Source organism: Engraulis encrasicolus, chromosome 17, assembly GCF_034702125.1.
Source record: "Engraulis encrasicolus isolate BLACKSEA-1 chromosome 17, IST_EnEncr_1.0, whole genome shotgun sequence".
NCBI classification, from domain to species: Eukaryota; Metazoa; Chordata; class Actinopteri; order Clupeiformes; family Engraulidae; genus Engraulis; species Engraulis encrasicolus.
In genome coordinates, this window is record NC_085873.1 from 40,647,295 (window position 1) to 40,673,881 (window position 26,587).

Below are 26,587 nucleotides of genomic sequence, written 5' to 3' on the forward strand. Positions count from 1 at the left end.
CCGACAACCGTTGTAAATGTGTTCTGCGTATTGCAACAGCTGGGGACAATACAAATGTCTGAAAATACAAATGTCTGAAAACACTAATGTTTAACGAACACAGAGAACACCGAAGTGCTCCGAGTGTGTGTTTTGGATGTTGAGTACCCGTCCTTTTGCACTTTACCGAGGTGGAGGTCTGTGTTTCCGACAACCGAGTTTCAAAAGAATGCACCATTATGCCTCCATCTTCATCCATTTCCTGTCTTTACTTCTCTTTTCCGTTTTCCCCTATTCTCCTTCATTTTTCTTTTTATTTCTCCTGAGCCACATTCACTTCAGGATGTTCTGACCTTTCTCTCCATTATCACTTAGCTCCACTTCTATTGTCCCCTTTCCATCTTCTTCCCACTTTGTCATCGCTCGTCTCTCTCATCCATCTCTCTCAAACAAATCTCTCTCATTCATCTCCCTCTTTCTCCATCCAGCACTTATTCCATCCAGAATAAAAATCCATGCGGCTTTCTGGTCATAACTGTGGTTTGTCTGTGGAGTCCAAAAGAAGAGTAATAGGAGTATAATACAAAACCCTTATGCACATAGAAACACATTCACATGCAAACACATGCAGAAACACCAATGTCTGTTTCTGTTTCTATAGGATACATATAGTATACAAGCAAGCTATCTCTGTCTCTCACACAAAGATATACACATGCACGCATGCACGCATGCACGTAATCAAACACACGCACACACTCATGCACACAATCTCTCTCTTTCTTTCTCTTCATCTCTCTCTCTCTCTCACACACACACACAGACACACACACACACACACACACACACACACACACACACACACACACACACACACACACACACACACACACACACACAGAGAAACACACACACACACGCACACACACACGCACACGCACGCACACACGCACACACACACACACACACCCTTATTGAATTCCCCCTCCGTGTTTATAATAATTGCCACTCTGCACTCTATTATTGTTTTTCTATGCAATGAAATGCTCACTAAACGACTGGCCTGCTGCAGAGCGAAATGCCTTCCTTTCTCATTCCCATTATGCGGATGTTTCCGCTTTTTAAAATGCCAAGCCATAACATTTAGTGGCCATTTAGAACATTCAAGACATTCAAATGGAATCTCCTAAATCTCCCTCATCACCACCAACACACAGACTGACGCTCATGTTCTCTCTCTCTCTCTCTCTCTCTCTCTCTCTCTCTCTCTCTCTCTCTCTCTCTCTTTCGCTCTCTCTCTCTCTCTCTCTCTCTCTCTCTCTCTCTCTCTCTCTCTCTCTATCTCTGTTTCGCTCTCTCTCTCTCTCTTTCGCTCTCTCTCTCTCTCTCTCTCTCTCTCTCTCTCTCTCTCTCTCTCTCTCTCTCTCTCTCTCTCACATGCACTCACATGCACGCACGCACGCACACACTACAGCGGTATTACACTATTTCAGCGCCTATTGGTCCAATCACCTTGAAGAAGCCTAGGAAGTATGACTGATAAGTGGAGCATGACTGATAAGTGGCAGTGCTTGCTGGTAGGCCCATATATAGATTGTGGCATGCCATTCATTTCATTCATTCAGTCATTCATTCATCTTTCCTAAAAAAGCCTGTATGTGACTTGTCATCATTATGTCACTGGCTGGCTGGGCGGGAATCTGATTTCTCAGAGTAGATTGCTTCCGTCGCTTTCCTAGATTTGCCTGTCACACTGAACATTTCCCTCAAAAAATAAAGAAAAAACAGTCCATTTTTGAAAGACCTTTTTTTCTCATTCGTTTTTGCATCGCTCTCCCACTTCTGTGCCTTTTAAAAACTCGTAGCATTTTGATTCATGCACTCTCCAATGAACTTAAATGGTGTTGTTGCAGAAGGAAAAAAAACTATTAATAAAAAAACTATTCACTATTGAAGCTCACAGTAAAAAAAACCCCAAAAAACCTGCCCTCCTTGTGGCTTTGAAGTGTGCTGAGTTAAAAAGCCTCATGCTTCAACAGGAGAATTTGCTGTAACTCTAACAAAAGCTCATCGGAGCACCTTTGGAGGGAGGTACAAGGGAACACCTTTTCTCACATTTGTAGCTGGCATCGGGGCTTGAACCAGTGGTGGAACAATTGCACATAGGGCCCCAGGGCAAGACACTTATAAGGCCCTCCATACGGCCTGCCCTGGTCACAATAGGGCCCCCACTAGCAACACAGGAGGGCCCTGGGCCCAGGGGCAAATGCCCTGCCTGCCCTCCCTATATATATCTACGCCACTGGTTTGAACCAAAGAATTGCAGTAGGATTGCAGCACCTACCTTAGTATCAGACTACAGCAGTGATTCTCAAAGTGTGGTCCGGGCACCACTGGTGGTCCGCGACAGAGCTCAGGTGGTCCGCGAGGAGATTTCTACTTTTCCAAGACAAGCTAGCAGTTGGCTATATGTGTAACATTATTACAAAGCCAAACATAGCTGTAGTGTTATTTTTACCACAATAAGACATGCTTGCAGGGCCCCTGGGCCAGGCCTGCCGATGGGTGTTTACAAAACGATTCAGGGCTTCAGGCCAGATGAGTAATGAAGCTTGTGTTTTATCCCATGCAAGCATCACCACCTCTCTATGCGTGTGTGTGTGTGTGTGTGTGTGTGTGTGTGTGTGCGTGTGTGTGTGTGTGCGTGTGTGTGTGTGTGTGTGTGTGTGTGTGTGTGTGTGTGTGTGTGTGTGTGTGCGTGCGTGCGTGCGTGCGTGCGTGTGTGTGTATGTGTGTGTGTGTGTGTGCGCACGTGCATGCGTGAGTGTGATGTGTGTTTGTGTGTGTTTGTGCGTGCGTGCATACGTGCATACGTGCATGCCTGCGTCAGTGCATCCGTGTGTCCGTGTGTGTGTGTGTCATATGTGTATGGTGTGTACGTGTAAATGTATGTACAGTATGTGTATTTACTTCTCAAGGTTCATCTTGCCACCTGTCCTGTACATGTGTAAACACCTTCATGCATAACATTAGCATTAGCGGCGACAGCTGTCATGTCTGTTCATGCTCTCTTACACTACTGTATGTGTTTTTTGCCTCTGTAGGGGCACATGCATATGCATGAGAATGTCGTACCAATGTCTGTCAGCGCTTACAGCGGCATCTGTAATTATGTGACACATGCATGTTTGTGTGAGTGTGTGTGTGTGTGTGTGCACGTACGTGCGCGTGCCTGCGTGCGTGCGTGCATGGATGGATGTGTGAGTGCGTGAGTGAGTGTGTGGGTGAGTGAGTGTGTGCGTGCGTGCGTGCGTGCGTGCGTGCGTGAGTGAGTGTGTGGGTGAGTGTGTGGATGAGTGAGTGAAAGCGTGCATGCATGCATGGATGTGTGAGTGCGTGCGTGAGTGAGTGTGTGTGTGCGCGCGTGTGTGCATGCATGTATGCATCTGTGTAAGTGTTGTGTGTACTCTACAGTGCTTTGACCTACCTACAGTAGTTACTTACAGAAAGAACTGAATTCATCCAATCACAGCTCTGTCAGCTGAGCCCTTAGTGTAGCGAAACTGGCAGCTGCCTACCTAAGGGAACATCAGGAAGGTGGATGCTGGTTGGAGGTAGCCTCGCGAGCCATCCTACGTACTTCCGCCAAAAGATTGGCTCCACTACTGTAGTCTGGCCGTGCTTCTCTGTGGAGTGCTTGGAGCAGTAGAATTTTGATTGCAACGCCCCCCCCAGAAAACAGCCAATAATCGAATACGCCCCCCACGTGGGGGCGAAAGGGGGAGGACGCTCGTGACAATGACGTACACATCTGCGCCAGAGCCATTGGTCGGCGCTATGTTGTTGTTGAGGAGCTGCCAGCGATTGGGTGAGAGGTGTCCAATAATTTCAAACCATAACTGAGTGCAAACTCCCTGCTTCCTACAATCACTTCAGAGCAAACAAATGCCAGACCATGAATACGAAATGAAATGGTAGTATTATGGGATGGTCAGGACCAGGCTAGGTTGGAGGAGCATCCACTTTATTTTCTTCTCTTCCAGCTGTAGCCAAGGTCCGGCAAATCATTCTATTTCCTCCTTTCCTTTCCGTTGACCTCCGATTTTTTTTTCAAAGATACTTTTTTGGTCTTTTTTTTAAACTTTATTTATGATAGGATAGTGAAGGTGGTGACAGGAAGTGTGTGGAGAGAGAGAGAGAGAGATGGGGAAGGGCCGGCAAAGGACCCGGGCCGGGAATCGAACCGGGGTCAGCCGCATGGTAGACGAGTGCCCTACCGGCAGAGCCTGACCTCCGATTTCATTACGCTAAACATTATGTTTTTTTTTTTAATTCATATGTAGTTTTTATTTAATATTTTTATTCAGTATCATTCACAAGTCATTCTCTAATTTGATGGATATTGAATGGGGCAGAAGAAACCCCCAAAAGCTCTGTGCTGGTAAGGTAAGGACAAGGTTCTTCTTTCTAATATCCAAACTCCCGTCCCCCTGTGCTCCCTTTGCCTACTTGTGGCCTCATGAAGATGACACTGACGACAGAAGTGTATGTCAATACCTCACAAAACTGCAATTCTAATGTCATTTTCTCTTTAAAAAATAATAATAATAATAAAAGATTTTTTAATGTCTTTTTTACGACTTTATTGATGATTGGACAGTGTGAGAGGTGGACAGGAAAAGATAGGGGGAGCGAGACGGACGGGGGTCGGCAAATGACCCGGGCCGCTAATCGAACCCGGGTCAGCCGCATGGCAAGACGAGTGCCCTACTCGTTGGCCACGGCAGGGCCATCTAATGTCATTTTCTCATTTGCAATTGTGATGGTGAATGAAAAGTATTCCCCTAAAAGTTGTTGTGGCTGCACTGACAGCAGGGAAACTTTATTGTTTTCTCCACGGAGTGCAGGGCGTCAGTGAAACGTGAGGCCACAAGCACAGGCCAAGGACAGGAGTCTGCATGTTGGAAAGGACCTCAAGGGCACAAGGTTGAAGACTGGAGGCAAGGGCAAGAGAGCGATTTGCAGCTGTGGTCTCCTCAGGGGCGTAGCAGCACATTGTGGGCCCTATGTAAAATTAGCTCCAATGCACCCCCCCCACCCCAAGCCATATATCTACATATTACTGTAAATAGGACACAGTGAAGGCCCCCTATTTACACAGGGCCTTGGTGACTCAGTCACACTTTACCCCCCTGTACAACACCCCTGGGTCTCCTTGACCAGCTGGGTCTCTCTCTGTATTGAGGTCAGATGAGAAAGACCTGAGATAAAAATGGGGGAGAGGAGAGGAGAGGAGAGGAAGAATGGAGGAGAGGAGAGGAAAGGAGAGGACAGGACAGGACAGGACAGGACAGGACAGGACAGGACAGGACAGGACAGGACAGGACAGGACAGAGGAGGGAGGAGAGGAGAGAAATGGGAGGAGAGGAAAGGAGAGGCAAAGGATAGAGAGGAGAGGAGCGTCAGACGCTGAAAAAGGCTCAGGCCGAAGCGCCTGTCTGTCATGCTAACCCACTGAAATAAAATATAAGAATCACACAGAGAGTGCTCCTCTCCTCATCTCTCCTCACACCCAAGAGTGCTCCTCTCCTCTCCTCTCCTCTCCTCTCCTCTCCTCTCCTCTCCTCTCCTCTCCTCTCCTCTCCTCTCCTCTCCTCTCCTCTCCTCTCCTCTCCTCTCCTCTCCTCTCCCTATTTCTCCTCTCCTCTCCTCTCCTCTCCTCTCCTCTCCTCTCCCTATTTCTCCTCTCCTCTCCTCTCCTCTCCTCTCCTCTTCCCTCCTCTCCTCTCCTTTCCTCTCCTCTCCTCTCCTCTCCTCTCCTCTCCCCTCCTCTCCTGTCCTGTCCTCTCCTCTCCTCCTCTCTCCCCCCTCTCCTCTCAAAAGCTTGGTGCTTCTTAAATAAGGGCAACCCCAAGGCACAAGGTTGAAGACTGGAGGCAAGGGCAAGAGAGTGATTTGCAGCTGTGGTGTCCTTCACCAGCTGGGTCTCTCTCTGTATTGAGGTCAGAGGAGAAAGACATGAGATAAAATGGGGGTACAGTATAGAGGAGAGGAATGGACATGGAAGAGGAGAATAGAGGGAAACAATGGGAGAGGAGAGGAAAGGAGAGGAGAGGAGAGGATAGGTGAGGGATAGAGAGGAGAGGAGAGGATAAGAGAGGAGAGATGAGGTGGAGAGGAGAGGAGAGGAGAGGAGAGGAGAGGAGAGGAGAAGAGAGGAGAGATGAGGTGGAGAGGATAGAAGAGGAGAGGAGAGGAGAGGAGAGGAGAGGAGAGGAGTAGAGTAGAGAGTAGCTGGTGCATGGCGCTCAGTATAGAGATTTTTTTCAGAAGGTCTTTGGGTCTCAGTAACGTTCGTAGAGAAGCCACACTCTGTGGTGGGATTTTTGCATTTTATCAGACGCTGAAGAAGGCTTTGGCTGAATCGTCTGTCTGTCATGGAAACCCACTAAAATAAAACACCAGAATCCCACCCGAGAGTGCGACTGCTCAGTAGAGGGAAGCATGAAAGATGGCTTCCTCAACATCTCTTGTGTACTCCGCAGGCGGCTACATTTGTGTCTTTCTTCTCTGGTGATTAGGATGAGTGGGACCAGGGTTTTATTGTGTATCCCCTCATCTGATTTCATTGTTTATTTCCTAATATATTTCAGCGGTGGGTGTGAGTGGGTCGGTGGGTTAGGAGGTTTCTATCTTGTAGCCTGCAGAGGGGCAATTTTAATGAAACCCACAAGCATCCGTCTCGTTAACAGTAGGGGAGTGCTAGAGGGAAATGTTTTGATTTGTGGCAATCGCATAAGCAGATGCTAGATTTAAACTGCCGAAGAAATGGGCGGCTTAAAGGGTTTTTTATCCCCCCCACAAACGACAGAGTGTTTATGGTGATATGCTTGGTTGTACATGGCGCAACAACAAGTGTCTATGGCATCTGACTGGATTTTATGTGTCTGAGCGTCTAATCTCTGACTCTTATATTGTTTTCTTTCTTCTGTTGCTCTGTCTTTCTCTCTCGTTTTCTCTTTCCTGTCCTTCTCTCTCTTTCGATCTCTCCAGTGTGCCAACATTCCAAGGCCTTCCAGAGGAGATTCTCAGTAAATTATCTGACGTCCTTGAAGAGGTAAGAAGCGATAAACAATAAACAATGGTTTTTTGGAGGGATTTTTCAGTTTTTTTTTTCCTGTTTTGTTTCTGCTTTTCCCTATTTTTTTGTTGTTGTTTGTTTTTTTCTCATTTACTTTGTCTCTGTAATGATCACCTGGGTCTTTTAGCGCCTCATATTTTGATCATTAGATCATCCACTGACGGGAAAGGGTGTGTTTTTTTAACTGTAATGTGGCTGTTTTCCCATTTGCTTTGCCTGAGAATGAACAGCATAGCAATCCAAACCAAAAAAAGTCTTTTAGTGTGTCACATTAGACAAATTTTCGATCAGAGACACTCCGGGCAATAAAGCTATCAGCTACGTATAGCACCACCTTGATGAGCAACCTGCATCCATCAGATACAATAAAGCAGGTGTCACCAACGTGGGGCCCGCGGGCACCAGGTTGTCCTCCAGGAGCTTCTGAGGTGCCCACCAAGAATGTTAATAAACAGTCACGACTACAAGATTTTAGTCACAGTTAATTATTTTCTTAATTTAAATAAATATTAATAATAAAAATGTATTATTTATAACCTATAAGCAAATTACCATGTAATAATAGTGTGATTTGAGAATGATGCCAAGAGATCAGTAAGAGGATTTTGAACAAAAGTAGCCCTCGGGTATCCCTCAGTAGCCCGCGGGTAGCCCTTGGTAGCCCTCAGACCCAGATAGGTTGGGGACCCCAGCAATAAAGTAACACATGCTCTAAATGACGTGGTTTTACCTTTCGAATTAGGGCACTTGGTCGGACAAGTAAAACCACATCTATCAGGATTTGTGACACTGGATTGTAATTTCTGAATCCAGGTTAACCATCACTGGATGAGTGTAATCACCAGCAGTGGCGGTCCTACAATGACATGCGCCCCGGGCAACGCCCCCTCTGACACCCCGCCTCTTTTTTGGCGACTCTGCCTATGCCCCCTACAAAAATAAAAAAATCAAAACATATAGTAACTGACAAAAATATTAATAGTAATTTTATTATTACAACAATGTGTTAATTGTTTAGAAATAACACTTTTGGACGTGTTCATGAATATTTTTTAAATGTTCAGAGTTATATAGCCCCTGGTTACCAGGGTTGTGGGTGTATTCTGTCAGCCATTCTAATGAGCTTCTGGGGAGAGCCAATTGAGTTCAAGCTGGAGGGGGTGACAAATGGTTTTAGAATTCACACTAAGTATTCAAAAAGTAAAGCAAAAGAGTATGGTCCATCGTTCTTCAAACAATGACTACAGCTATCCAGCTTTTTTCCCCCCCTTTTCTTATTTTTTTTCTCTGTAAACAATTCCAAGTGTCTGCGACGAGTCATCCTTGCGCTGAGAACATCTGTGCAAAATGATATTTTACAGAGTCACCCCTCGGGGTTGTAGTTCCTCTCACACACTCTTTTGCCTCATAGTTCGCACACACACACACACACTCACATTCACACTCACTCACTCACATTCACACTCACTCACTCACTCACTCACACACACGCACACGCACAGGCACAGGCACACGCACACGCACACGCACACACACACACAAACACACACACACACACACACACACACACACACACACACACACACACACACACACACACACACACACACACACACACACACACACACACACACACACACACACACACACACAAACACTTCCCTTCCCTACACACTTCCCTGCCCATTCTTTCTACCTCAGACATTTGTTTTTTTCGTTGAGGAAACTCAATCAGTGACAACACGTCTGCCGAAGCGAAGCTGCAGGTGGGCTGGTGTCACCGCTGACAGCTTTGGCTGGGCCCAGGACAAAGTCATCTGAAAGGACCCTCCATTCAATTCAATATCCATTCAATGTAATGAGAATTATGGGACCCCCATCTCCCTGGGCCCGGGACAACTGATCCCTTTGTCGTCGTCTCGTGTCTCCCCCCCCCCCCCCCCCCCCCCCCCCCCCCCCCACCCCCCACCCCCCACACACACACACACACACACACACACACACACACACACACACACACACACACACACACACACACACACACACACACACACACACACACAAGCACACACAAAGCCCGGTGACAGTGGCGATGGCGTTGCTGTGTGTGCGTGTGTGTGTGTGTGTGTGTGTTTTGGGGGATTGTTGCAACCTGTAGCCTAGGGACCCCAGGCCATCTTAATTTGACCCTGACGGTGAAATAGCACACTGACAGTGGTGGTGGCAGTGACGGTGGTGGTGGTGTTGCCATCGGTTTGGGTTGGCAGTTTCCGCTCACTTGAGGAAATTCAATCAGTGACAACGAAACTGCAGGTGGCCCTGTGTCGCCGGGAGCAACGGTGTCACAGTGCGGTGACAGTGGCAGTGACGGTGGCGGTTAGTGGTGTAGCAACCTGTAGCCTAGGGGCCCCAGGCCATCGTAGTATGACCCTGATAATGACACAGCGCAGTGACAGTGGCAGTGGCGGTGGTGTTGGCATCGGTTTGGATCGGCAGTTTCCACTCCATTTTACTTGAGGAAACTCAATCAGTGACAACACCTCTCTAGGTGGCCCGGTGTCACCGGGAGCAACAGTGACACAGCGCAGCCATCTTAAGTGTACCCTGACGGTGATACAGCACAGCACAGTGACAGTGGTGGTGGCAGTTGGCGGTGTAGCAACCTGTAGCCTAGGGGCCCCAGGCCATCTTAATTTGACCCTGACGGTAACACAGCGCGCTGACAATGGTGGTGTTGGCATTGGTTGGCATCTGCAGTTTCCACTCCATTTTACTTGAGGAAACTCAATCAGTAGCAACACGCTTGCAGAAGCTGCAGGTGGCCTGGTGTCGCCGGGAGCAACGGTGACACAGCGTGGTGGTGGTGGTGGTGGCGTCTGATGACGTCGGCAGTTTCCACTCCATTAGGGGAGCAATCGAGTCAATTTCCCAATCCTTTCTCCCTCAAACACTTATTATTTTACTTGAGGAAACTCAATCAGTGACAACAATTCTGCGGAAGCTACAGGTGGCCTGGTGCCGCCGCTGACAGCTTTGGCTGGACCCAGGGCAAAGTCATCTGAAAGAGCCCCACACTGTATACATCCAATGTAATTAGGATCCAATGATGGGCCCCCAGTTGCCTGGGCCCCGGACAACTGAACCGTTTGCCCCCTGCCTTGTCGGCTTCCCTGGCCGGGAGGAATGCTGACACGGTGCGGTGGCGGTGGCGGCGACGGCGACGGCGGTGTTTGGGAGCGGGGCTTGTCGCAACCTGTAGCCTAGGGGCCCCAGGCCATCTTAATCTGACCCTGACGGTGACACAGCGCGCTGACAATGGCGCTGGTGTTGGCATCGGTTTGGGTCGGCAGTTCCCACTCCATTTTACTTGAGGAAACTCAATCAGTAGCAACACGCTTGCAGAAACTGCAGGTGGCCCGGTGTGGCCGGGAGCAACGGTGACACAGTACGGTGACGGTGGCGGTGGCGTCGGATGACGTCGGCAGTTTCCACTCCATTAGGGGAGCAATCGAGTCAATTTCCCAATCCTTTCTCCCTCAAACACTTATTATTTTACTTGAGGAAACTCAATCAGTGACAACAATTCTGCGGAAGCTACAGGTGGCCTGGTGTCACCGCTGACAGCTTTGGCTGGACCCAGGGCAAAGTCATCTGAAAGGACCCCACACTGTATACATTCAATGTAATTAGGACCCAATTAAGGGCCCCCAGTTCCCTGGGCCCCAGACAAATGACCCCTTTGCCCCCTGCCTTGTCGGCTTCCCTGGCCGGGAGGAATGCGGTGGCGGCGGTGGCGGCGGTGGCGGCGGTGGCGGCGGTGGCGGCGGTGGCGGCGGTGGCGGCGGTGGCGACGGCGGTGTTTGGGAGCGGGGCTTGTCGCAACCTTGTCGCAACCATCGTAATCTGACCCTGACGGTGACATAGCGCACTGACAGTGGCGCTGGTGTTGGCATCGGTTTGGGTCGGCTGTTTCCACTCCATTTTATTTGAGGAAACTCAATCACTAGCAACACGCTTGCAGAAGCTGCAGGTGGCCTGGTGTCGCCGGGAGCAACGGTGACACAGTGCGGTGACAGTGGTGGTGACGGTGGCGGTTGGCGGTGTAGCAACCTGTAGCCTAGGGGCCCCAGGCCATCTTAATTTGACCCTGACGGTAACACAGCGCACTGACAATGGTGGTGTTGGCATCGGTTTGGACCGGCAGTTTCCACTCCATTTTACTTGAGGAAACTCAATCAGTAGCAACACGCTTGCAGAAGCTGCAGGTGGCCTGGTGTCGCCGGGAGCAACAGTGACACAGCGTGGTGGCGGTGGAGGCGTTGGAGGTGGTGGTGGCGGTGACAGTGACAGTGGCGGCGGTGTCGGTTAGCGTCGGCAGTTTGCACTCCATTAGGGGAGTGACTGTGAGCAATCGAGCCAATTTCCCAGCCGTCCGTCCGCCGTGATGAGCCACTTCATTAGCCCGCTCCCGCTTTGACTAGAATGAGGGCACACACGCGCAAACACACACACATACATACCGTGCATACACACACACACATACACACACACACACACAGACACACACATACATACAAGCGCAAACACACAAAAATACACACACACGCACATGCATACGCACGCGTGCAGTGCGCGCACACACACACACACACAAACAAGCGCACGCACACACACAAACACACACACACACACACACACACACACACACACACACACACACACACACACACACACACACACACACACACACACACACACACACATATGCATGTGCACACACACAGGTGGGTCCACGCGCGCACACACACACTCACACTCACACACACACGAACAAGCGAATGCGCACAGACAATTTCATTCATTATTCTCGGTAGCATTACTGCCAGGCTGTCCATCACTGTACTGTGTATGCTTTTGTATACTTTTCTGAGTGACTGAATATCAGTGTGTGTGTGTGCATTTGTGTGTGTGTGTGCATTTGTGTGTGTGTGTGTGTGTATGTAAATGTGGAAGTGCATGTGAGTGTGGCTCATGCGAACATCAACAATTCTGTGTGTGTGTGTGTGTGTGTGTGTGTGTGTGTGTGTGTGTGTGTGTGTGTGTGTGTGTGTGTGTGTGTGTGTGTGTGTGTGTGTGTGTGTGTGTGTGTGTGTGTGTGTGTGTGTGTGTGTCTGTGTCTGTGTCTGTGTGTGTTTGTGTGTGTAAATGTTTGTGGGTAAATTAGTAAGTGCATGTCCGTGTGCGTGCAAGTGAGTGTGTGTGTGTGCGTGCGTAAGCCTGTCACGATATACGATAAGTCAATAAATCGGACGATAACTTTTTACAAGAACGATCACTTTTCTGGCCCCGATAAGTAACGATAAGTTATTTGCGTGATGTTTTGTTTTCCCTCTCTCCCTTTCTCTATCGTAGCCGTAAGACTGATGGCTCGTTATAGGCCAACGCAGCGCAATGACGCTTAAATGTTGGTGTAATTTTAAGTTTCAGTGCAGTTCTGCTTGGGAAAAAGTGCATTGATCTGGCTACTTGCGTCTTTGAAATAGAACGCTGGTGTTCCCGCGCGTCGCTTATAGGCCTAAGCCTCGACAAAGAATCAGCGCTAGAGACTAGGAGCGCAATATTCTTCCAGTCTCAGTCAGCGCATCTGCAACGTTCCTCAAAGAGGGGAATGAACAGCTCCAACACGGAGGCAAATGTTCATTTTGAAACATGCGCAGCAACCCAATATCCACGACGAAGACGTGTTTGTGCAAACATGAAATAGTGGTGCCGTCCCGACAAACTTGCTCTGAGGCTGTTATTTTAAACCTCGCCGAGTTTCCACTATTATTTCAATGCGCCCCCTACCCCGACGTTCGTTGTCGGTTCTTTTTGTGATTTTCGGTATATTTCTTGTTTATTTAGACCTAACAATATGAGTAGGCAGTCCGCAAGCAAATCATGAAGATAAGATTCGTGGATTTAAATCTGTCACACCAGGAGAACGAGAACGGTTGAGCGCGCTACAGGGGAAACAGAGGCATGGCGACCCATAACTCATAAGAATCAATGTATGGGCGTTCGTAAAGGACTTTAAAGTACGCAGAATTGCAAATTGTTCCAGTCGAGGGTATCAGAGAGAGAGAGAGAGAGAGAGAGAGAGAGAGAGAGAGAGAGAGAAAGAGAGAGAGAGAGAGATGGAACTGTTCATGCTCTTTTGCTTTTTGCTGATGCTGAAATGCCTTTAACAGGGCTGATTTGGGTTTTCACCGACAATTAGCTAGTAACAACGTGCATTTGTTTGAAATAAGCTGTCTAAGTAATAATTTGTGAATTAACAATACCCCACCAGTAGGTTATTTTACATCACACCATGGATAGGCCTATAAGCCATTCAGTGTGCTTGAGAAAGATAAATAACAGAAAATGTTAAAGAAAGACTATATAACTTACCTTAATAATAAATACAAAAAAGCCTATTTAGAGCCTATTGTGCTCCATGAGGATGTATTTAAAACATATATATATCCCCTGCCATGATTCTTAAAAAATGTTAAGGGGTGTAGTCACATTTTTATTGCATTTTTACGTCATTATATTGTTTGACACGTTTCTTCTTGGAGCAGGCGTCAATCTTAATTATTTAAACCTCTGAGTCTGCTGGCTCAAATGTTACATTCAATGTTTCAAGAAGGAGGCCGCACCTTGCATAGCAGTGTTTTTTATTGCACATTATATTGTTTGAAAATGGCGAGAGAGACAATATTATCGATTATCGCAATAATTTCTTGTTATCGTTATCGTCTGGCAAAAATTGTTATCGTGACAGGCCTATGCGTGCGTGCATGTGGTTCTGCAGCACAGTACATTTGCAGGAGGTGCTTGAGCATATGCCGTCTTCTGTGCGTGCCATAGACATACAGGTAATCCCCCTGGCTTTCCTCTTTGTCTGTCTTTTCTGTCCTTCTTTTTTCCCCTTTCTTTGTTTTGATGCACGGAAACAGCTGGTGGAACAGCTGTGCTACAATGCTGAACTCATATTGCTCATAGAGTTCACCGGATGGGCCAATTCAGAATTAGGTAACGGTAAAAAAAGAAAAAAAAAACGACACAAAGCAGAATGACATCTATCGTGTTTACCTTTTGCACCTGCCAGATGTGTAATGAAAATATAATACTGGATGGATTGGATTGGATAGGGCAGGGTTTCCCAAACTGTTGTGCGTGCACCCCTGGGGGTGCGCGGCCTGCCATAAGGGGGTGCGCGAGCTAATAGAGCAATGGTGGATATGTGTGTTTTCATCCAGCATTAATCAACATTAAATAGTTGTATGGTGAATTGTATCCTGGAAGGGTCCATCTGAAGTTTAGTTTAACTCCTAAAAGAGTTTCCCCAAAAACGACTGTGCATAACATGCAGTGAATGCACAGTGAATCATACTTGCGTGCCCATCAGCACACTGAAATATTCGCTTAGGGGTGCTTGAACCACACTGAAATGTACAAGGGGGTGTGCAGGGAAAAAAGTTTTGGAACCACTGGGATAGGGGAATGTTTTGTTTGATGTTTGTGGGGTGGTGAGGGGTTGGCGTTCGTTCCTCAATTTTTTTTCCCATAGTCCCCTGCTGTGTGATCAAAGTCATAGGGTCTTATTTGTGCACCTGAGGCAACTCCAGGTTTTGTTGCTGTGCTGCATAAGGCTACCAGCCAATAGTAGTAGTAGTAGTAGTGTCTTTATTGTCTCCCTTGGGGGAAATTTCTTCTAGTAAGTGGTGCATTGGAAATGAGGACAGTCAATACATACAAACAAATCCCTCCCCAACTCACCCCCCGTCAACATTTACCCTAAAACACACATTTATACCAAAACATGATAAAAAAAAATGACATGGACATGGACATTGGACATACGTAGACAGGTATGTAACCATAATCAATCATCAGCAGTCCCAGTCTACCCCATAGCATTCCTATAGAATAGGATAAGTGTAAAATCAGCAAGGGGTAAAATCAATGAATGCATACATGCCTACAATAAGGACTATACCTGTTGTGGTGTCTTTATGTTGTGTTGTCTTTAAATGAGTTGATCTGCTGAGGGCTTTTTAACTTATGTCTTCATATTGTGCCCACCATAATTTTGAAGGCATGAGACTTTTTTCCCTCTCCTCTCCCTATGTTGTTATTTATGCTTTCTTAATGCCGCCTGTCTACCTGCCTGGTCCATGTCTACCTTCCCTTATCTTAAACTGTATTGTGTATGTAATGTACAGGTGGGTTGACAGGTGTTCTTATGGGCGCTGCTCTTGCGGCGACTGTACCCTGTGTGGTGAGAACGAATTTCCCCTTGGGGACGATAAAGGCTACTACTACTATACCTCAGGATCGATGTCACTTTTTGTCTGTCAAGATATGCCTAAGCTATGAGCCCTGGTCCCAACACATAACCTCCACACTGTGGAAAAAAATAAACGTTTTCCTTATAAGTCATTCAGTAAATGAGAACCCGAGGGACTGTTGGAGATCATGTGAGATAAATAGTCGGCATAATGAGACAGTTTGTTGCACTTGTGGGGAAATGTATTATACCGCAAGTGTAAATTATGGTCTGCCAGGTGTCGAGAAGTCATAACAAATTGGAAGTGCACAAACAATAAACTAGAAATGCATTCTCACAGAAAATGCTGGAAGCGGGCTTGCCTTTTGGGGCAGAGATGAAACAAAGTACTATTGAGAAAACAAAGCTAAAAGAAATCTTGGAAAAACTCCATCCACCCAGTCAGAAGTTATGGGCCAAACAATTCAGCCATCTTGGATTCAGCCATCTTGAAAGTGTTGTAGCTCTGCGTTTTGGGGATATACTAAATGACATAGATGGTATTTTAAGTTGGCTAAGGAACACTGCATATGATATAATTTTGAAAATCAACATGGCTTTGACTGGGTTTCGAACCCCCAACCTCAATATCTGTAATTCAGCACATTTGCCATCCATACTAAATGATATACATGGCATTTTAAGTCGGCCAAGGAACGCTGCATATGATATAATTTAGAAAATCAACATGGCTTCGGGTGGGATTCGAACCCTCAACCTCCATCTCTCTAATGCAGCGGCATGCATTACCACTAAGCCAAGCAGCTAATTGTCATGCATAGTCCAGCAAGACTATATTACATTGCATTGCAGAGCTGAACAATAGACTTCTAGAATGGTTGCTCGCACCTGCTCGTTAAGAATAGAATCTTGAGACAGTGACAGTTGAAATGGAACCCTTCACTGGCTGCACCTGTTGTGATTGACTGAAAGACAGTTAGTATTGAGCTCTAGACAGGGGAGAAAATGAGAATGAGTTTTTTGTCTTTACAACATCGTTGTAAAAAAACTAAAAGGAGTTGGCACGTGTCCTTTTCACAGATCGGAGTCATGCTTGTGATCTCTCTAACAGTCTTTGAATGAAGTTTATAGGTGAAAGGGTTCAGGCACAAATGGACCTCCGTGTGGGACATGCGCTGATCTCTTGAAAAATGCACTTTTCGAAAGAATGGGATTCTCCATAGAGCCAGGCCTGTTTTTTTTACAAACCTGCCATTTAAAAAGTATTGGGAGTTGGGAGATGAAACTTTCACAATTTGGAGACATCCCATAGAGCTCGCTAACAACGCGTCAACTAAACTTCTAGGTGAAAGTGTTGATGTTTTATGACCGAAAAAGCCTCCTACACTCTAATCTCTAGAGTGGCGGAACTTTGGTTCATGAAGGTTCCACCATAGTTTTCAATGGAGACCCAGGCTTTAACAAAATCGCCAAAAACGGGAAAACGACAAGAGACACGGAGAAGCCTATAACGATACGCGATCTCCAAGCCGAGCCGGTCGTTTTAGTGTTTGAACGGTGTCTCTATCTCGAAAGGCCTAGGAGGAGATCCATTTTCTATTTTGCTGCTGCCCTGCACAAGACCAAGCTATAACTAGAAATGCATTCTCACAGAAAATGCTGGAAGCGGGCTTGCCTTTTGGGGCAGAGATGAAACAAAGTACTATTGAGAAAACAAAGCTAAAAGAAATCTTGGAAAAACTCCATCCACCCAGTCAGAAGTTATGGGCCAAACAATTCAGCCATCTTGGATTCAGCCATCTTGAAAGTGTTGTAGCTCTGCGTTTTGGGGATATACTAAATGACATACATGGTATTTTAAGTTGGCTAAGGAACACTGCATATGATATAATTTTGAAAATCAACATGGCTTCGAGCGGGATTAGAACTCACAACCTCCATATCTGTAATCCAACCCCTTTGCCATTGATATTAAATGACATACAATACATGATATTTGAAGTTGGCTAAGGAACACTGCATATGATATCATTTTGAAAATCAACATGGCTTCGACTGGGGTTCGAACCTCCAACCCCCATATCCCTAATTCAGCACATTTGCCATTCATACTAAATGACATACATGGCATTTTAAGTTGGCCAAGGAACACTGCATATGATATAATTTTGAAAGTCAACATGGCTTTGACTGGGATTCGAACCCCCAACCTCCATATCTGTAATCCAGCACATTTGCCATGCATACTAAATGACATACATGGCATTTTAAGTTGGCCAAGGAACACTGCATATGATGTAATTTTGAAAATCAACATGGCTTTGACTGGGTTTCGAACCCCCAACCTCAATATCTGTAATTCAGCACATTTGCCATCCATACTAAATGATATACATGGCATTTTAAGTCGGCCAAGGAACGCTGCATATGATATAATTTAGAAAATCAACATGGCTTCAGGTGGGTTTCGAACCCTCAACCTCCATATCTCTAATGCAGCGGCATGCATTACCACTAAGCCAAGCAGCTAATTGTCATGCATAGTCCAGCAAGACTATATTACATTGCATTGCAGAGCTGAACAATAGACTTCTAGAATGCTTGCTCGCACCTGCTCGTTAAGAATGGAATCTTGAGACAGTGACAGTTGAAATGGAATCCTTCACTGGCTGCACCTGTTGTGATTGACTGAAAGACAGTTAGTATTGAGCCTTTAACAGGGGAGAAAATGAGAATGAGTTTTTTGTCTTTACAACATCGTTGTAAAAAAACTAAAAGGAGTTGGCACGTGTCCTTTTCACAGATCGGAGTCATGCTTGTGATCTCTCTAACAGTCTTTGAATGAAGTTTATAGGTTAAAATTTTCAGGCACAAATGGACCTCCGTGTGGGACATGCGCTGATCTCTTGAAAAATGCACTTTTCGAAAGAATGGGATTCTCCATAGAGCCAGGCCTGTTTTTTTTACAAACCTGCCATTTAAAAAGTATTGGGAGTTGGGAGATGAAACTTTCACAATTTGGAGACATCCCATAGAGCTCGCTAACAACGCGTCAACTAAACTTCTAGGTGAAAGTGTTGATGTTTTATGACCGAAAAAGCCTCCTACACTCTAATCTCTAGAGTGGCGGAACTTTGGTTCATGAAGGTTCCACCATAGTTTTCAATGGAGACCCAGGCTTTAACAAAATCGCCAAAAACGGGAAAACGACAAGAGACACGGAGAAGCCTATAACGAGACGCGATCTCCAAGCCGAGCCGGTCGTTTTAGTGTTTGAACGGTGTCTCTATCTCGAAAGGCCTAGGAGGAGATCCATTTTCTATTTTTACTGTCCCCCTGCACAAGACCAATAATAAAAGAAAGAAAGAAACAGGACTTAGAGATTACTATAATCGGGCCTTGCTCTGCAAGAGCTCTGCTCTTGCTCCGCAAGCCCGCTTAATAATAATAAATAACTAGAAATGCATTCTCACAGAAAATGCTGGAAGCGGGCTTGCCTTTTGGGGCAGAGATGAAACAAAGTACTATTGAGAAAACAAAGCTAAAAGAAATCTTGGAAAAACTCCATCCACCCAGTCAGAAGTTATGGGCCAAACAATTCAGCCATCTTGGATTCAGCCATCTTGAAAGTGTTGTAGCTCTGCGTTTTGGGGATATACTAAATGACATAGATGGTATTTTAAGTTGGCTAAGGAACACTGCATATGATATAATTTTGAAAATCAACATGGCTTCGAGCGGGATTAGAACTCACAACCTCCATATCTGTAATCCAACCCCTTTGCCATTGATATTAAATGACATACAATACATGATATTTGAAGTTGGCTAAGGAACACTGCATATGATATCATTTTGAAAATCAACATGGCTTCGACTGGGGTTCGAACCTCCAACCCCCATATCCCTAATTCAGCACATTTGCCATTCATACTAAATGACATACATGGCATTTTAAGTTGGCCAAGGAACACTGCATATGATATACTTTTGAAAATCAACATGGCTTTGACTGGGATTCGAACCCCCAACCTCCATATCTGTAATCCAGCACATTTGCCATGCATACTAAATGACATACATGGCACTTTAAGTTGGCCAAGGAACACTGCATATGATGTAATTTTGAAAATCAACATGGCTTTGACTGGGTTTCGAACCCCCAATCTCAATATCTGTAATTCAGCACATTTGCCATCCATACTAAATGATATACATGTATGGCATTTTAAGTCGGCCAAGGAACGCTGCATATGATATAATTTAGAAAATCAACATTGCTTCGTGTGGGTTTCGAACCCTCAACCTCCATATCTCTGATGCAGCAGCATGCATTACCACTAAGCCAAGCAGCTAATTGTCATGCATAGTCCAGCAAGACTATATTACATTGCATTGCAGAGCTCAACAATGGACTTCTAGAATGCTTGCTCGCACCTGCTCGTTAAGAATGGAATCTTGAGACAGTGACAGTTGAAATGGAATCCTTCACTGGCTGCACCTGTTGTGATTGACTGAAAGACAGTTAGTATTGAGCCTTTAACAGGGGAAAAATGAGAATGAGTTTTTTGTCTTTACAACATCGTTGTAAAAAAACTAAAAGGAGTTGGCACGTGTCCTTTTCACAGATCGGAGTCATGCTTGTGATCTCTCTAACAGTCTTTGAATGAAGTTTATAGGTTAAATTTTTCAGGCACAAATGGACCTCCGTGTGGGACATGCGCTGATCTCTTGAAAAATGCACTTTTCCAAAGACTGGGATTCTCCATAGAGCCAGGTCTGTTTTTTTTACAAACCTGCCATTTAAAAAGTATTGGGAGTTGGGAGATGAAACTTTCACAATTTGGAGACATCCCATAGAGCTCGCTAACAACGCGTCAACTAAACTTCTAGGTGAAAGTGTTGATGTTTTATGACCGAAAAAGCCTCCTACACTCTAATCTCTAGAGTGGCGGAACCTTGGTTCATGGAGGTTCCACCACTGTTTCCAATGGGGACCCAAGCTTTCACAAAATCGCCAAAAACGGGAAAACGACAAGAGACACGGAAAAGCCTATTAATATACGCGATCTCCAAGCCGAGCCGGTCGTTTTAGTGTTTGAACGGTGTCTCTATCTCGAAAGGCCTAGGGGGAGATCCATTTTCTATTTTACTGCTGCCCTGCACAAGACCAATAATAACTAGAAATGCATTCTCACAGAAAATGCTGGAAGCGGGCTTGCCTTTTGGGGCAGAGATGAAACAAAGTACTATTGAGAAAACAAAGCTAAAAGAAATCTTGGAAAAACTCCATCCACCCAGTCAGAAGTTATGGGCCAAACAATTCAGCCATCTTGGATTCAGCCATCTTGAAAGTGTTGTAGCTCTGCGTTTTGGGGATATACTAAATGACATACATGGTATTTTAAGTTGGCTAAGGAACACTGCATATGATATAATTTTGAAAATCAACATGGCTTCGAGCGGGATTAGAACTCACAACCTCCATATCTGTAATCCAACCCCTTTGCCATTGATATTAAATGACATACAATACATGATATTTGAAGTTGGCTAAGGAACACTGCATATGATATCATTTTGAAAATCAACATGGCTTCGACTGGGGTTCGAACCTCCAACCCCCATATCCCTAATTCAGCACATTTGCCATTCATACTAAATGACATACATGGCATTTTAAGTTGGCCAAGGAACACTGCATATGATATAATTTTGAAAGTCAACATGGCTTTGACTGGGATTCGAACCCCCAACCTCCATATCTGTAATCCAGCACATTTGCCATGCATACTAAATGACATACATGGCATTTTAAGTTGGCCAAGGAACACTGCATATGATGTAATTTTGAAAATCAACATGGCTTTGACTGGGTTTCGAACCCCCAACCTCAATATCTGTAATTCAGCACATTTGCCATCCATACTAAATGATATACATGGCATTTTAAGTCGGCCAAGGAACGCTGCATATGATATAATTTAGAAAATCAACATGGCTTCGGGTGGGTTTCGAACCCTCAACCTCCATATCTCTAATGCAGCGGCATGCATTACCACTAAGCCAAGCAGCTAATTGTCATGCATAGTCCAGCAAGACTATATTACATTGCATTGCAGAGCTGAACAATAGACTTCTAGAATGCTTGCTCGCACCTGCTCGTTAAGAATGGAATCTTGAGACAGTGACAGTTGAAATGGAATCCTTCACTGGCTGCACCTGTTGTGATTGACTGAAAGACAGTTAGTATTGAGCCTTTAACAGGGGAGAAAATGAGAATGAGTTTTTTGTCTTTACAACATCGTTGTAAAAAAACTAAAAGGAGTTGGCACGTGTCCTTTTCACAGATCGGAGTCATGCTTGTGATCTCTCTAACAGTCTTTGAATGAAGTTTATAGGTTAAATTTTTCAGGCACAAATGGACCTCCGTGTGGGACATGCGCTGATCTCTTGAAAAATGCACTTTTCGAAAGACTGGGATTCTCCATAGAGCCAGGCCTGTTTTTTTTACAAACCTGCCATTTAAAAAGTATTGGGAGTTGGGAGATGAAACTTTGACAATTTGGAGACATCCCATAGAGCTCGCTAACAACGCGTCAACTAAACTTCTAGGTGAAAGTGTTGATGTTTTATGACCGAAAAAGCCTCCTACACTCTAATCTCTAGAGTGGCGGAACTTTGGTTCATGGAGGTTCCACCACTGTTTTCAATGGGGACCCAGGCTTTAACAAAATCGCCAAAAACGGGAAAACGACAAGAGACACGGAGAAGCCTATAACTATACGCGATCTCCAAGCCGAGCCGGTCGTTTTAGTGTTTGAACGGTGTCTCTATCTCGAAAGGCCTAGGAGGAGATCCATTTTCTATTTTACTGCTGCCCTGCACAAGAGAAGCAAGCATAATAATAACTAGAAATGCATTCTCACAGAAAATGCTGGAAGCGGGCTTGCCTTTTGGGGCAGAGATGAAACAAAGTACTATTGAGAAAACAAAGCTAAAAGAAATCTTGGAAAAACTCCATCCACCCAGTCAGAAGTTATGGGCCAAACAATTCAGCCATCTTGGATTCAGCCATCTTGAAAGTGTTGTAGCTCTGCGTTTTGGGGATATACTAAATGACATACATGGTATTTTAAGTTGGCTAAGGAACACTGCATATGATAAAATTTTGAAAATCAACATGGCTTCGAGCGGGATTAGAACTCACAACCTCCATATCTGTAATCCAACCCCTTTGCCATTGATATTAAATGACATACAATACATGATATTTGAAGTTGGCTAAGGAACACTGCATATGATATCATTTTGAAAATCAACATGGCTTCGACTGGGGTTCGAACCTCCAACCCCCATATCCCTAATTCAGCACATTTGCCATTCATACTAAATGACATACATGGCATTTTAAGTTGGCCAAGGAACACTGCATATGATATAATTTTGAAAATCAACATGGCTTTGACTGGGATTCGAACCCCCAACCTCCATATCTGTAATCCAGCACATTTGCCATGCATACTAAATGACATACATGGCATTTTAAGTTGGCCAAGGAACACTGCATATGATATAATTTTGAAAATCAACATGGCTTTGACTGGGTTTCGAACCCCCAACCTCAATATCTGTAATTCAGCACATTTGCCATCCATACTAAATGATATACATGGCATTTTAAGTCGGCCAAGGAACGCTGCATATGATATAATTTAGAAAATCAACATGGCTTCGGGTGGGATTCGAACCCTCAACCTCCATATCTCTAATGCAGCGGCATGCATTACCACTAAGCCAAGCAGCTAATTGTCATGCATAGTCCAGCAAGACTATATTACATTGCATTGCAGAGCTGAACAATAGACTTCTAGAATGCTTGCTCGCACCTGCTCGTTAAGAATAGAATCTTGAGACAGTGACAGTTGAAATGGAACACTTCATTGGCTGCACCTGTTGTGATTGACTGAAAGACAGTTAGTATTGAGCTCTAGACAGGGGAGAGGATGAGAATGAGTTTTTTGTCTTTACAACATCGTTGTAAAAAAACTAAAAGGAGTTGGCACGTGTCCTTTTCACAGATCGGAGTCATGCTTGTGATCTCTCTAACAGTCTTTGAATGAAGTTTATAGGTGAAAGGGTTCAGGCACAAATGGACCTCCGTGTGGGACATGCGCTGATCTCTTGAAAAATGCACTTTTCGAAAGAATGGGATTCTCCATAGAGCCAGGCCTGTTTTTTTTACAAACCTGCCATTTAAAAAGTATTGGGAGTTGGGAGATGAAACTTTCACAATTTGGAGACATCCCATAGAGCTCGCTAACAACGCGTCAACTAAACTTCTAGGTGAAAGTGTTGATGTTTTATTACCGAAAAAGCCTCCTACACTCTAATCTCTAGATCTCTTGAAAAATGCACTTTTCGAAAGAATGGGATTCTCCATAGAGCCAGGCCTGTTTTTTTTTACAAACCTGCCATTTAAAAAGTATTGGGAGTTGGGAGATGAAACTTTCACAATTTGGAGACATCCCATAGAGCTCGCTAACAACGCGTCAACTAAACTTCTAGGTGAAAGTGTTGATGTTTTATTACCGAAAAAGCCTCCTACACTCTAATCTCTAGAGTGGCGGAACTTTGGTTCATGAAGGTTCCACCATAGTTTTCAATGGAGACCCAGGCTTTAACAAAATCGCCAAAAACGGGAAAACGACAAGAGACACGGAGAAGCCTATAACGACACGCGATCTCCAAGCCGAGCCGGTCGTTTTAGTGTTTGAACGGTGTCTCTATCTCGAAAGGCCTAGGAGGAGATCCATTTTCTATTTTTACTGCCCCTGCACAAGACCAATAATAATAATAAAAGAAAGAAACAGGACTTAGAGATTACTATAAACGGGCCTTGCTCTGCAAGGGCCATGCTCTGCATGGTCCTTGCTCCGCAAGCCCGCTTAATAAAGAAACAGGACTTAGAGATTACTATAAACGGGCCTTGCTCTGCAAGGGCCATGCTCTGCATGGTCCTTGCTCCGCAAGCCCGCTTAATAACTAAACAGGACTTAGAGATTACTATAAACGGGCCTTGCTCTGCAAGGGCCATGCTCTGCATGGTCCTTGCTCCGCAAGCCCGCTTAATAAAACAGGACTTAGAGATTACTATAAACGGGCCTTGCTCTGCAAGGTCCTTGCTCCGCAAGCCCGCTTAATAAGAAGGTAGACACAGTAGCACAATCATGAAAACAAGGACATACTGTATAGTAGTAACACCACCTGTAGTAAAGCAGGGACACACTGCTATACAATACATATCACAGTGGCATGATCAAAGCATGAAGAGAGTAGCCTCGGGTTTAATACATTGACTCAGTGTGCTAAAACGGTGGGCTCGCTGCTATTCAGTCAAGTTTTGTATGTTGTCAGCCAATTCATAAAATGGGAAAACGTTATTAAACAATTATGATTCTTTCGAAATAAACGTGACCCAATTTCGTGACAACTCCGCAATATAGGTGCACACCCTTCATTTAGACCAATGCGTGACCTTAATAAAGTGAGGGCCTTACAAAGTCAGTGAGGCCCTTGCTTTTGTGACACCCCTCAAAAAACAATATTGACGCTTTCTCTGCTCCATACAATTGTTTCAATAATGTTTTGTTATGTGAATTTGTTCCCTTAGCCTTTGTGAGTAAAATCCCTTTCATTCATGAGGATTGCATTCAGATAATTCAATTCCTTAATGGAGGCTCCTTTGGGAGTGTCTATCAAGGATCATATCAGGGAACACCTGTTGCTGTAAAGAGACTATGCTTTCTTCTTCTTCTTCTTCTTCTTCTTCTTCTTCTTCTTCTTCTTCTTCTTCTTCTTCTTCTTCTTCTTCTTCTTCTTCTTCTTCTTCTGCTTCTTCTTCTTCTTCTTCTTCTTCTTCTTCTTCTTCTTCTTCTTCTTCTTTACCTCTTTCTCCTCATCTTCCTTCTTCTTCTCCGCTTCCTCCTCCTCCTCCTCCTCCTCCTTCTCTTCCTCCTCATCCTCATCCTCCTTCATCTTTTGCCCTTCTCCTGTTGGATTCATTATTCAAATCTATGCATAAGTGTTGCACCACTATAATTTGCGCCTGAAGTATTGTTTGCAGACATCTTGAATAATCGAGGTGGCAGTGGTGGCAGCAGTGGTAGTACTCTTTCCATCGACACGGCGACAAGCCTGCTGCTCATTAGCGTTAATTGCAAAGCACAGCTAGCCAGAGAGCTCAACAGTAGACTTGTGGCAGAATGCTTTTGACCCGTCAGGGGAAACTAAAAAACACTTATGAAGTACTGACAGTGTGTGTGTGTCTTTACAGTATGCATACTCTGGGCCGCTGACAGCTTTTGCTGGGCCCAGGACAAAGTAATCTGAAAGGGCCCCCTATCCAATACATAGCCTACAATGTAATTGGGACCCAATTCTGGGCTCCCTATCTCCATGGGCCCGGGACAACATACCCCTTTGCCCCCCCTGTTGACGGGCTTGCACATACTATGTGTATAGTATGTGTGCATCGCTGTATGTGTCCATGTGTGTGCTTTCGCACATTTGTTAATGTATAAGCATCCACTTCAAACTAATTTAAATCGCTGATTAGTGAGATTAAGAAAGGAATTGGCATATTTAGTTCATTTAATCTTTCCATAGCCCCTTAATGCGCGCCGTACCTTCAGTGGCACGCTGTAATAGTCATTGAAATGTAACTACCACAGCACTACAATACTATGACACAACACAGGCCCTTTAGTACTGCACCACAACTTGGTCATTACCATACTGGTAACAACAAATTTATAAAGCCGCGTCTTAATGATGAAAGTAATGGCACATTCATTGTCTGTGACAATTTGATGTCTGCATAGAAACACAAGGGATACCATATATTCTTAAGTGGTATAGTGTAGGGCCTTTGTTTCCAAACAAAGGCCCATGGGCCGAATCTAGCCCGGGCATGGCCAAAATTTGGCCCGCCATGAGGTCAGAACAAACGAAAACATAAATGTGTGTGATTTTAAACACTTCAGTGGGTCATGTCTCTCCAAAGCATTCACAGAGAGTTAGATATTATGCTAACAGTCAAATAACAGACATTGACGAGAAGGGAAAACAGAAAAACGAAAATCTGTTCT

General features: G+C 45.0%; 1 protein-coding gene across 1 annotated transcript in view; it reads left to right on the top strand.

Annotated features, from left to right (window-relative positions):
• prkg1b (protein kinase cGMP-dependent 1b) overlaps positions 1-26,587 on the top strand; it is a 341,142-nt gene that overhangs the window by 198,771 nt on the left and 115,784 nt on the right. Inside the window, exon 5 of the mRNA XM_063220777.1 lies at positions 7,033-7,096. Coding sequence (XP_063076847.1) covers positions 7,033-7,096 — 64 coding nt within the window. The remainder of the gene's footprint in view (positions 1-7,032; positions 7,097-26,587) is intronic.